The sequence below is a fragment of the Chiloscyllium plagiosum genome, unplaced genomic scaffold, assembly GCF_037043375.1.
Source record: "Chiloscyllium plagiosum isolate Xiang-an unplaced genomic scaffold, Cpla_swu_hap1 HiC_scaffold_26, whole genome shotgun sequence".
Taxonomy (NCBI): domain Eukaryota; kingdom Metazoa; phylum Chordata; class Chondrichthyes; order Orectolobiformes; family Hemiscylliidae; genus Chiloscyllium; species Chiloscyllium plagiosum.
The window spans coordinates 22773829-22787444 of NW_028270164.1; the positions used below are offsets into that span (position 1 = coordinate 22773829).

Genomic DNA, 13616 nt, shown 5'->3' on the forward strand with positions numbered 1-13616 from the left:
GGCCCTTCGTCCCAACTAGTCCACACCGACCCTCCGAAGAGCAACCCACCCAGACTCATTCCCCGAGATTTACCCCTTCACCTAACACTAAGGGCAATTTAGCACGGCCAATTCACCTAACCTGCTCATTTATTTTGGACTGTGGGAGGAAACTGGAGCACCCGGAGGAAACCCACGCAGACACGGGGAGAATGTGCAAACTCCACACAGACTGTTGCCTGAGGCGGGAATTGAACCCGGGTCTCTGGTGCTGTGAGGCAGCAGCGCTAACCACTGTGCCACCATGCTGCCCTTCGGTGCTGAAATACATTAAAATCAGCTTTGGACTATATCTAAAGCAACAATGCTTGTTGTGCAAAGATTCTGCTGTAAAACCATCAGACCGCTAAACATTGTGCTACAGTTTTAATTGGCAGAACACCAACTGGGGCACACATCCTCTGCCAAGCTTGTAATAAGAAACCTTTAACCAATTAAAACAAAGAAGAATTCAGCATATTTCAACAAAATGCTAGCAGTCTCGATGAGCTAGTTATACTGCAAAGTTCTATATGATCTTCACAACTCCTTCATGTTTACAAAGCAATTATTTAAGTTTTAAAATGTGTTAATTATATTCCATTTTCTCCTGATTATATTTGGTTTTAAATTCCCCTACAGCAACATTTTATGATATATTCTTAGTGAAGACTTATTCTAGAATCCATATTTGTGTCCTGTTTCTGATGGCCAATGTCATATTCAACATGAGCCCATGTTATTCAATAATGAACTTAAATGTTGTATAGATACTCTTAGCAGTTTAGAAAGCATTTCTAAGCAGCCTGCACAGCTGCCTACCAATTCTTTGAAGCTCACACCTTCAGAAATTGAAAGCCTATCTCTCTTTCACACAACCCAACCACTCAGTCACCATGATGAAACTGATAACACACAGTAAATATTCTGTTAATGTAAGAGAACGTGTTCTACACATAGAAGAACCGGCCTGTTATGTTCTCCTGTAACAGTCCATTACCTACCAGGGTGGCTATTTGTGCTGGTGGAACTAGGTATACTGACTTAATTATGTAAAAGTGCTACAGCTGAAGTTGTTGACATTAGGGGCACTCATTAAAATAACACAGTAGACAGGGACAGAAAGGGGAAATGTTTACAGTCTTTTGGATGGATTGGTGACCAGCTCCTGGACTTTCACAATGAGGGTAATTCATTTTGTTTCAAAATGTGTTTTAAGAGCAAATCATCAATGCCACAGGAAATACTGCTTTTCTGTTGGGAAAGGATGTTAACAATTTACTTCTTGTAAGACATCAGTGGATGCAAATGTTCCATAGATCTATTGTTAGTGTGTGGGAGGTGAGGAAACAGAAGGAGGGAAGCATGCTTCCTGTTTTTGAAGCAAACATATTGAAATCTGAAGCTCATAGCAGAATGTCTGATCCAAGACCTGGTTTAGCAAAGCTGGAAAGGTGCTCTTTAAATTTGTAAGCTTTTAGAAATATAGATTTGTTCAAAACACTATTTCCATCATTAAGCTTCCCACTTCTTATTCTGTTGAATTCTGATATTACATTGCAATTCTTTTAATGCAAATGAATCTTCAGACTATAAATGGAAAATGAAAATAAAGTTTGTACACCATTGTTAGATTTACTTTAATTATATATTGGAATGCAGGTTCATAGCTCCTTGAAAGTAGAGCCGCAAGTAGATAGAAGGTGTTGGTATGGTTTCCTTTATTGGTGAGAGTATTGAGTTCAGGCATTGGGAGGTCTTGTTGCGGCTGTGCAGGACACTGGTTAGGCCACTTTTGGAATATTGCATTCAATTCTAGTCTCCTGCCTATTGGAAGGATGTTGTGAAACTTGAAAGGGTTCAGAAAAGATTTGAAAGGATGTTGTGAAAGTTGGAGGATTTGAACTAAACAGAGATGTTGAATAGGCTAGGGCTGTTTTCCCTGGAGCATTGGAGGTTGAGGGGTGACCTTATAGAGGTTTATAAAATCATGAGGGGCATGGATAGGATAAATAAATAAAGTTTTTTTCTCTGGGGTGGGGGAGTTCAGAACTAGATGGCATAGGTTTAGTGTGACAGGGGAAAAATATAAAGGAGACCTAACAGGCAACTTTTTCACGCAGAGGGTAGTACGTGTATAGAACGAGCTGCCAGAAGAAGTGGTGGAGGCTGGTATAATTGCAACATTTAAAAGGCATCTGGATGGGTACGTGAATAGGAAGGGTTTGGAAGAATATAGGCCGAGTGCTGGCAGGTGGGACTAGATTGGGTTGGGATAACTGGTCTGCATGGACGAGTTGGACGGAAGTGTCTGTTTCTGTGCTATACATCTCTATTACTCTACTTTCTTACAAAAATAGCACACTAGACAGGGACAAAAAGGGAAATATTACTGTTTTAACAATTATTATAGTCTTATTTACAACATAAGATTTTTTCACATTAACAGAATGTTTACAACTTGATCTGTTTACCTGCTTTACTTTTACTGATTCATTTTTCGTAGTGAAAGGAAGTTGATTTGTTGCAGTAGTTTCAGCGTGATCAGGTCTATCTGGTGTCACATTATCATTGACCGGACCATTTGTTATTAATCTGCCAGTTGAATTTTCAGTGGAAGTATTCGGTGCACTTGCATTTGTTGAAGGAACATCTGTGAGCATACAAATATGCTGAATCATTATAAGGCTAAAACTCACCACTTCTCTGGGATTTCCAGTATTCACAGACTACAATTACTATCACAAATCTGATTGAAAATTAAGCATCAGAGAGTTTGAAATCTCAGTTTTGAAATGATGTTTTGTATTAGTATTTTACTCTGGTTGCCTTCTAAGTTAACCTTTCTATTTTTGAAAGTTATGAACTCTCAGGGTATGAATGGTGCCTTGGTGCAAATACTTGCCTGTGTATTGGGTAGCCAGGGACCCGGATTCAATTCCAGCCTCAGCTGACTGGGAAATTCAGGTTTGTAGGAATGAGGTGGGTCTGGGAAGGATGTTCTTTGGAGGGTTGGTGTGGATTCCGAATGGTTTGCTTCCACACTGTACGGATTCTATGAATGAGTTAATGTGCATGTTTGTGTATATGTGTGGACAATGGCAGAGAGACATACACAGAAATGTATGCCCTAGGAGTAGGCCATTGGGCACTTTCAGTCTAATCTGCTATTCAATAAAATCATGACTGTTCAATTTATGGTCTCAATTCCACTTTGCTTTCTGCTCATGTGGCTTTCAACACCCTTTTTTTAAAATTAAAAATCAGAGTACATGTGTTTGTGGTGGAATGTGTGTGTGAGGCTGTATGTGGGAAAAGAGGTGTCTGTGCTTGTGTGAATATCTGCTGTTATGAATATTGAACTTTTCAAGATGAAGATGCTTCAACATGTCTCTTTAACTAAGTTGAGTAGTATGTTCTGCTAAAGAGGAAAGGGGGATACCTAATTAACACCTCAGCTTAGAAGAATGACCATGTAATCATGTTGCCATTAGAGAGAGAATCACAAACAGAAACTTATGGAGGATTCAAGTGACAATTTCAGCACCTTTCAAAGCATCTCACAGAACAAAGGACACTTGGGGAGATGCAGGCAGGGGATGAATTGAAACTTTGCTTGGAGGTTGTAAAAAGTACTGGGAGTATAAATAAAGCTCTTTAAAGAGGAAATAGATTTTAACAGCGCCAATTAAACTGTCTGGGGTGGGGTTGGATATGGCAATCTCTGGAATTCTTGATAATCAGAACTGTTGAGACTGGACAAAGTGAGACAGGTACATTGAGCAGTACCTTGGCTGGTGATATTTTGAAAAAGCTGAAAATGTGTTGCTGGAAAAGCGCAGCAGGTCAGGCAGCATCCAGGGAACAGGAGAATCGACGTTTCGGGCATAAGCCAGGGCTTATGCCCAAAACGTCAATTCTCCTGTTCCCTGGATGCTGCCTGACCTGCTGCGCTTTTCCAGCAACACATTTTCAGCTCTGACCTCCAGCATCTGCAGACCTCACTTTCTCCTCAAAGATATTTTGAAAAAGTCAGACAGATTGAAACTATTACTGAATGACATGGGAAGTTTTGAGGTAGCATTGTGTGGAGAGGCGTCCATCTAACTACTTTCATGCTAACCCTGAGCAGTGGGTGAGAGATAAAAACCAAGAAACGCACTCACAATCCAATCTTTCACTTCCAGTTTATCATCAAAAAAGTCTATGCTGAGGTTTAACACCCTGCAGATATAAAATTAAAGCAGTTCATTCATTTCAAGGAAAGGTTTACCACTGAACTAGATGGCAACATTGACAGACAAGAAGTAAGGAAATAAACATTTCATTTTCCGCTTTGCGACCCTGCAGTCTTCAGTACTTAAGATTGAGTTCAATAATTTAAGGGCCTGAATACCTTCTTCTATGTCCCTGCAGCTTTGGAGGATGAGGAGTGACCTTATAGAAATTTATAAAATGATGAGGGACAGGGATAGGGTGAACAGACAAAATTTCTTCCTCAGGGTAGCGCAGTCCAATACTAGAGAGTATAGGTTTAAGGTGAAAGGGTAAAGATTTAAAAGGGACCTGAGGGACAACATTTTCATGCAAAGGGTGATGTATGTATGGGATGAACTGCCAGAGGAAGTGGTGGAGGTTGATACAATTACAACATTTAAAAGGCATCTGGATGGATATATAAATAGGAAGGGTTTAGAGAGATATGGGTCAAATGTTGGCAAATGGGACTAGGTCAGATTAGGATATCTGGTCAGTGCAGATTAGTTGGACCTCAGGGTCTGTTTCTGTACTGTATAACTCTGTGACTCTATCATTTAAATGTTGCCAGTTCTAAAGAATGGTGACTGGACCCGAAATATTAATTCTGCTTTCTCTCCATAGATGCTGCAGACCTACTAAGTTTCTCGAGCAATTTCTGTTTTTGTTTGTGTAAGGCAGTAAGAATGCGATGGCATCAGAAATTAAACCTGAAGACTTTGGAGCAGATTTACAAATCGGCATGATGGTAGCACAGTGGCTCAGTGGTTAGGACTGCTGCCTCTTACCGCCAGAGATCTGGGTTTGATTCCAACCTTGGGTGAGTGTCTGTGTGGAGTTTGCACATTCTCCCTGTGTCTGTATGGGTTTCTGCTGGGTCCTCCAACAGAGATGTGTAGATTATGTGGGTAAGCCATGGTAAATGTGGGGTTACAGAGATAGGGTGGAGGCTGTATCTGGGTGGCCTGCCCTCCGGAGGGTCAGTGCAGGCTTGATGTAATGAATGGCCTCTTTCTGCACTGTAGTGATTCTATAATTCTAGTACCTGGGCTATGCCATGGTGTCAAAATCAGTAGAAGGGCAGTTCCTATAACATTTAACTAATAATAAGTTGAAAATTTGCCTAGTTGCTTTTTTGGTGACAAAATTACTCTCTATATCTTTAACAATTAATGAGTCATTTAGCTCAGATGGATGGTCTGTAGAACTTTTGAGTTGGTTTAATTGCATTCAAAATATCAATGCAATAAAATACATATGAAGCTGATGTTTACCTCACCTGTTACATTATTGTTCATTGCTTCAGTGCTGGTTGGTTGTGTTATTTTGTGTTGTGCTGAACATTGACAATTCCATTGGACTACATTGAAAAAAGAAACATGAAAAATTGGTTAACAAGCTGCCATTAGTTAAGTCATCGCCCTTGATCTGCTAATTAAACTGAAACTACCTGTGCATTTCACTTTCTTTTCCACAGTGAAAGTCAGCCTTTGATAGGAGCACAAATGGGCAAAACTAATTACAGCGGATAGAAAAACCTGGCTAAAAAATTACAAGTTTTACATTGTGATCAAACTTGAATTTTATTGCCATTACCTCAAATTTGTGGAAAAATGTAAATTCCATCCTTCTTCCTTTCTATGGTGCCTGAAGACTACAAAACATGTCCATGAATCCTCATGTTAGAGGTCCAAGTTGTGAAGCAATACTAGAAAACAACAGGGCTTTCCAACCTTCAGAGGAGAGGTGACCTTATTGCAATATTTAAGGTAATGGAAAAGATGTAAGAAATGTGGAGAGTTTTGCAAAAAGGTGCAAGCTGAAACTCATAAAAGACAAATTGTTATTGATATTTCAGGAGATTACTTCATCTCAACAGACAATCTGTGTACTGCAATTTCTGATGTATAATTTTTCGGTTGCTACATTACATTAGGCATTATATATGAGCTACTTCACTTCTTTCTCTCCTCAGGCATCATAGCTTAGGAAAATATTTCTGACCGTAAACCTCCACTGGATTTGTACTCAATCATAGTTGGCAAATTGTAACAATAATTTTGGTATTGCCTTTTTCAGTGCAATTGGCTAATCAACAGATACTCCCATTCTTACAGACTGATTACAGAAGTATTGGAAGAAATGAATGAACCTGTTTGATCAACATGTCATCTTCCATGAAAGCCCTGAAATAGGGCTTTGACTCAACATCTGTGGCCCAGACGTGGGAATGCTACCACTGTTCAATAAGACATCCTCATTTTTATCACGTAAGGCAACATACACAATGTACAGATAAAAATTTCTATCATGTATGGAGATTTAATTGCTTGAGAGCTGTTATAGTCATTAAATGTCCTTTCATAGAACATAGAACAGTACAGCACAGAACAGGCCCTTCAGCCCACAATATTGTGCCGACCACTGATCCTCATGTATGCACCCTCAAATTTCTGTGACCATATGCATGTCCAGTAGTCTCTTAAATGTCCCCAATGACCTTGCTTCCACAACTGCTGCTGGCAACGCATTCCATGCTCTCACAACTCTCTGTGTAAAGAACCCGCCTCTGACATCCCCTCTATACTTTCCTCCAACCAGCTTAAAACTATGACCCCTCGTGTTAGTCATTTCTGCCCTGGGAAATAGTTTCTGGCTAACGACTCTATCTATGCCTCTCATTATCTTGTATACCTCAATTAGGTCCTCTCTCCTCCTCCTTTTCTCCAATGAAAAAAGTCCGAGCTCAGTCAACCTCTCTTCATAAGATAAACCCTCCAGTCCAGGCAGCATCCTGATAAACCTCCTCTGAACCCTCTCCAAAGCATTCACATCTTTCCTATAATAGGGCGACCAGAACTGGACGTAGTGTTCCAAGTGCGGTCTAACCAAGTGCGGTCTAACAAGATTGCACGACTCTTAAACTCAATACCCCTGTTAATGAAAGCCAAAACACCACATGCTTTCTTAATAACCCTGTCCACTTGGATGGCCATTTTACGGGATCTATGTACCTGCACACCAAGATCCCTCTGTTCCTCCACACTGCCAAGAATCCTATCCTTAATCCTGTACTCAGCTTTCAAATTCGACCTTCCAAAATGCATCACCTCGCATTTATCCAGGTTGAACTCCATCTGCCACCTCTCAGCCCATCTCTGCATCCTGTCAATGTCCCGCTGCAGCCTACAACAGCCCTCTATACTGTCAACGACACCTCCAACCTTTGTGTCGTCTGCAAACTTGCTGACCCATCCTTCAATCCCCTCATCCAAGTCATTAATAAAAATTACAAACAGTAGAGGCCCAAGGACAGAACCCTGTGGAACACCACTCACCACAGACTTCCAGGCAGATGTCATTTGAGAATGACATCTACTTGGGATTGCAAGTTTCTGCTATGGGTCTTCAAGTGAGTGAGTCAACCTATGGATCTTAGGGCACATGTGACAGGCTGTCCCATGAGACATTGCGACCTTGTGACAATGCTGCTCCTTTAATAAGGTTATGTTGTCCTTTTTTACAGAGCGTTTGTAAAAGATACAGACTCTTTTGGGTTTGGATAAGTTTTAGGGCCAGTTTGATTATAACTAACAGATAGTGCCTCAGACAAAAGGCTTTCAAGTTGAAAAAAAACACTTGTGCAATGAAAGCAGAGTGGCCAGTGCTCCCAGCTCAGCTATTCTCTGGTTTGGTTTGGTTTGGTTTTAGCACAGCAGTGTTTTTGATGCTGCTGGATTCAAAGAAGCAGGTACAGGCTGATTGTCCTCTCTCTCTGACATCTCTCCTGTGAGGTCCTATGCTTGATTTTGTGCCTTTTGTGCCAAGGGGTGTTTATGGGGATTGTTGTAATATTTGGAACAGCATCATGAAGTTGGGATAATCTGTTGGGTTTTTGGATAATTTAAGTTATTCTTTTCTTTTTTGTTTGTGTTTCATTTGGTAATCTTGTAGATAAATTCTGTTTGTTTAAAACTAAGTGGTTTGACCAGCTGTATCCTTCCTGGAATATCTGTGTTACACCTGCTTAAAACAACTAGCAACATTAGGGTCCAGGCTACTTTCTAGAAATGTTTTGAAGGGGTCTGGATTGGTCCATAACAATCTGGAATGCAGGATTTGCTTCCTTTTGTGCCATCACTTTGCTTCATCATTAAGTCACAACATCGTGAAGTGTGATGAAACTTGATGCACAATTTAGTTCTTCCTAGCCATTCATATTAATCTCAATACACTTTAAGTACAGCTTGAGAGTGTCTTTGAAGTGTTTTCTCTGTTTGCCCATAAGTTGGCCCTTTGAGCTCAAGAAGCAGGACCTGATTGTGGAGACATTTTTTGGCCATCCAGATATATTGTTGAAGCCATTGAGGCTGATTTTTCCAGAAGTTTTGCCAGAATGTTGGTAAAACTGCTTTCAGAAGGACATTAATGTTTCAACAGTTGTCCTATGTAATGCGAGAGTAAATGTTGGAGGCACACTAAATTTCTCTAGTACTTTTATAGTTGCTCATACAGATTCTGTGTCTCACTGCGGTACTCACAGCAGGAATGTGATGAATGACGATTATTGTCTACAGTAGGACTTTTGTTGAAGGCTTCTACATTTTGAGATTTATCTCTCAGGCAGTGAATTCCATGGGATCTGGGATTAACATCTTTTGAGAGCAAGTGATATATAAATATCCCAAGAATATTAGTCTACTGTCAAATGGGTTAGACGTGTGGTATTTTCCCAAATTATCATCCCAAATATAATTTGCCATCTCTACCAGTTGTAGTACTGGATAAGAGTTATGCTACACCACTGTCAGTCCACTTATGTTTTTGCTCTGTCTTGGACTTACCTAGTGATCAGATAGTGGATATACCACGGTAGGATATCTGAAGAGGAGACTATGGCAAAGTGTGAGTTGTGTCAAGTCTTTTGGAGGATTTCTTTGTTTTGATGTCTTGTCAGCACTCTCACTGTGTTTTACCAACCACATTGCATTAACTACCTACCTGCCCCGACTGGATCCCACATCTGATTCCAGCCACATCTCACCACATGCTATTCCCAAACAATTTGTTACTGCTGGGATATCTTGGAATTAAATAGCACCCATGCCAGCTTGAAAAGGCTGTCAAGCACCTGGATAAGCTCACCACAAGAGGGCAAGCTGGTGCCAGGAGGTAGCAAGCTGGAGGAGAGACGACCCACAGAATCTCCTCTCTATCCCAGCGGTGGTGGGACCTTCCAGCCCACCCTGCTTGTCCTCCTCCACCCCTTGGATCTTCCCAATGAGAAAGTTCAACTTGCTTCCAGTGGGAAGACCCTTCAAACATCTGGGTTGTCCACATACAAGCTCTGAAACTGCCCTCTACAGTTCCTGACATTTGTCCTGGACATGGCAGGCCGAGGGGGATCAATACCTAGTGATCAGATAGTGGATATACCAATGGTTTAATAAGGAATTGGAATCCCTTGTTAAATGGAAGAGGGCGGCCTTTGTAAAGATGAGGCGTGAAGGTTCAATTGGGGCGATTGAGAGTTATAAGGTAGCCAGGAAGGACCTGAAGAGAGAGCTAAGAGCAGCAAGGAGGGGACATGAAAGGTCCTTAGTTGGTAGGATTAGGGAAAACCCTAAGGCTTTCTATAGGTATGTCAGGAATAAAAGAATGACTAGGGTAGGAATAGGTCCAGTCAAGGATAGTAGTGGGAAGTTGCGTGTGGAGGCTGAAGAGATTGGGGAGACACTGAATGAATACTTTTCGTCAGTATTCAATCAGGAACAGGACATTGTTGTCAATGTGAGTACTGAGTCACAATTAAGTAGAATGGATGGCTTTGAGGTATGTCGTGAAGAGGTGTTGGAAATTCTGGAAAGGGTGAAAATAGATAAGTCCCCTGGGCCTGATGGCATTTATCCTAGGATTCTCTGGGAAGCAAGGGAGGAGATTGCAGAGCCATTGGCCTTGATTTTTATGTCCTCGTTGTCTACAGGAGTAGTGCCAGAAGATTGGAGTCTAGCAAATGTGGTTCCCTTGTTCAAGAAGGGGAGTAGGGATAACCCTAGTAACTATAGGCCGGTGAGTCTCACTTCTGTTGTGGGCAAAATCTTAGAGAGAATTGTAAGGGATAGGATTTATGAACATCTGGATAGGAATAATGTGATCAAGGATAGTCAGCATGGTTTTGTGAAGGGCAGGTCGTGCCTCACAAACCTTATTGAATTCTTTGAGAAGGTGACTAAGGAGGTGGACGAGGGGAAAGCAGTAGATGTGGTGTATATGGATTTTAGTAAGGCGTTTGATAAGGTTCCCCATGGTAGACTACTGCAAAAAATACGGAGGTATGGCATTGAGGGTGAGTTGGAGGTTTGGATTAGGAGTTGGCTGGCTGGAAGAAGACAGAGGGTAGTAGTTGATGGCAAAGGTTCATCTTGGAGTGCCGTCACTAGCGGTGTTCCGCAAGGATCTGTTTTGGGACCATTGCTGTTTGTCATTTTTATAAATGACCTGGAGGAGGGGTTAGAAGGTTGGGTGAGCAAGTTTGCGGATGATACGAAAGTCGGAGGAGTTGTAGACAGTGAGGAAGGATGTGGCAGGTTACAGCGGGATATAGTTAAGCTGCAGAACTGGGCAGAAAGGTGGCAAATGGAGTTCAATGTAGCTAAGGGTGAGGTGATTCACTTTGGTAAGAGTAATAAAAAGATGGGGTACTGGGCTAACGGTCGGATACTTGGTAGTGTGGATGAGCAGAGGGATCTTGGTGTCCATGTACACAAATCTTTGAAAGTTGCCACCCAGGTAAATAGTGCGGTGAAGAAGGCATATGGCATACTGGCTTTTATTGGTAGAGGAATTGAGTTCCGGAGTACTGAGGTCATGTTGCAGTTGTATAGGACTCTGGTGCGGCCACATCTGGAGTATTGTGTGCAGTTTTGGTCGCCATACTATAGGAAGGATGTGGAGGCACTGGAACGAGTGCAGAGGAGGTTTACCAGGATGTTGCCTGGTATGGTAGAAAGATCGTATGAGGAAAGGCTGAGGCACTTGGGGTTGTTTTCATTGGAGAAAAGAAGGTTTAGGGGTGACTTGATAGAGGTGTATAAGATGATTAGGGGTTTAGATAGGGTCGACAGTGAGAATCTTTTTCCTCGTATGGAGTCAGCTATTACAAGGGGGCATAGCTTTAAATTAAGGGGGGGTAGGTATAGGACAGATGTTAGGGGTAGGTTCTTTACTCAGCGAGTCGTGAGTTCATGGAATGCCCTGCCAGTAGCAGTGGTGGACTCTCCCTCATTATGGGCATTTAAGCAGGCATTGGATAGGCATATGGAGGATAGTGGGCTAGTGTAGGTTAGGTGGGCTTGGATCGGCGCAACATCGAGGGCCGAAGGGCCTGTACTGCGCAGTATTCTTCTATGTTCTATGTTCTATGTTCTAATACCTGGGTTAGGGGGCAGGGACCTGGAGCTACTACTAGATGGAATGGTGTAGGGGTCAGACCTCCTCTTTCCCCAGCCTTGGAGAGCGGATGGCATGCAACCAGATAATGCCAGACTAGTCCAAGGCTGGAAATTGGGTTAGAACAGTCTCAAGCATATGGAGAAAACACAAAACTGTAGACAGAAGGTCAATGTCCTTCTCCACTCTGCCAGTATAAGTACTACATAGTCTCTTCGTTATCTTACACTCACTCTGTCTCTGCTGCTTTACCCATCTCTTCACAAAGCCTCATGCCTTACTACTTTGCTGCATCATCTTAGCTAACATACTATTGCCCACCCCAACATCCAACACCACTGATCCTGTATGCCATCTGCACAGCCTACCCACTTGCTACTCACAGGATACCTCCCTACTTAGACCAAAAGTAACAGCTGTCATCTCCCTTCATGTTTGCCTTTCATTCCAGGTGCAAAACTATCTTCAATAGGGTAGAGAGTCAAGACAGTTGGTGGGGTTGCCCTATATTTAGTTCCTCGCCCCTGATGTAGAGAACATCCTGACTCACCTGAGTGCCTTGACTGGCCATTTCCAAGCCTCTGGACTCATACGTGAGGCTGCCCTTTGACTTACTGTTCCAGGACTCCCTCAGTAAAGACTATCCTCCTTTAGTTGACTGAAGCCTACTGACAACTATGACATGCATCGTGTCTCTGTGTCTGTGCAAAATGGGAGAATGAGGTTGAAGTCAAATAAGTCTGGTAGCTATTGATTGAGGGGGAAAAGTGAAGAGGCAAGGCCATACAATGCAAGGCAGAGATGCTTGGAGCATCCAGGTAGGCTCAAGCTGGAGTGAGCACTGTGACAGCGAGCAATAAGGCCAAAGGTGCAGCCTGGTTAAGTCCATGAGCTGGGTTTATAGTTTTAATTGACTGTGTTCTTCATGCAGCATTGCAACAATACTTGCTGGTGCAGCACTGAAGTGCAGAAGTGTACAGTGCAGGATCGGTGATGTACTGTGAGGGTTCTTAGAGGCTGACACATATCAAATGTCTATGTGGCCAGTGCCCATGGAATGTACCCTGAGATATTGGTAGGCAAAAGTGAGGACTGCAGATGCTGGAAACCAGAGTTTAGATCAGAGTGGTGGTGGAAAAGCCCAGCAGGTCAGGCAGCATCCAAGGAGCAGGAAAATTGATGTTTTGGGCAAAAGTCCTTCATCAGGAATAGAGGCAAAGAGCCTCCAGGGTGGAGAGATAACCCTGGAGGCTCCCAGCCTCTATTCCTGACGAAAGGCTTTTGCGCAAAACATCGATTTTCCTACTCCTCGGATGCTGCCTAACCTGCTGGGCTTTTCCAGCACCACTCTGATCTAAACCCTGAGATATTGCTGCTCAGTGTCCAACATGAAGGTTTTTCTGAGCAAGTGGCAAGCTTCATTTGCCAGATACCTGTTCCAACTTGCATCCTACTGCACGTAAGCTGAATGTTAATGAGGTGAATTGGACCATTAATAAGGTGCTTAGCAAGCCATATTACCTCTTAATGGGCAACTCGCTGCTGCTTAATGAGAAACTCATCATGTTGCAACTTGTGAAAAGCATAAAAGATCATGTGTGATACCCCTGATGTTGAGATAAGCCTCAGCAGACTTCTTAGGATTCTATCACAAATCCACCTAACCCAGACCTTTAAAAATCCTACAAGACTATGCCCACTGTTCCTGATAACAAGTTTAATTTCATTCATTGTACTAACTGATTTGGACTAAATTCTCAAATGACAATATTCTTGTCATGAAAGTGGCAAATGACCTAGCAGCAGTGGAGTCCAGCAAATTTCATTAAACTTAGCCATTCCCCAATATAAAGGGCTGAATCTTGTTGTAACAGGGTATTTATGCTATCTTT

General features: G+C 42.2%; 1 protein-coding gene across 1 annotated transcript in view; it reads right to left on the reverse strand.

The window, feature by feature from the left end:
- The window catches only part of cd34 (CD34 molecule), a 43866-nt gene that overhangs the window by 15455 nt on the left and 14795 nt on the right, over positions 1-13616 (reverse strand). The window contains exons 2-3 of the mRNA XM_043716707.2: positions 5555-5635; positions 2493-2671 (exon numbers count right to left, since the gene is read on the reverse strand). Of these exons, the coding sequence (XP_043572642.2) occupies positions 2493-2671; positions 5555-5635 (260 nt within the window). The remainder of the gene's footprint in view (positions 1-2492; positions 2672-5554; positions 5636-13616) is intronic.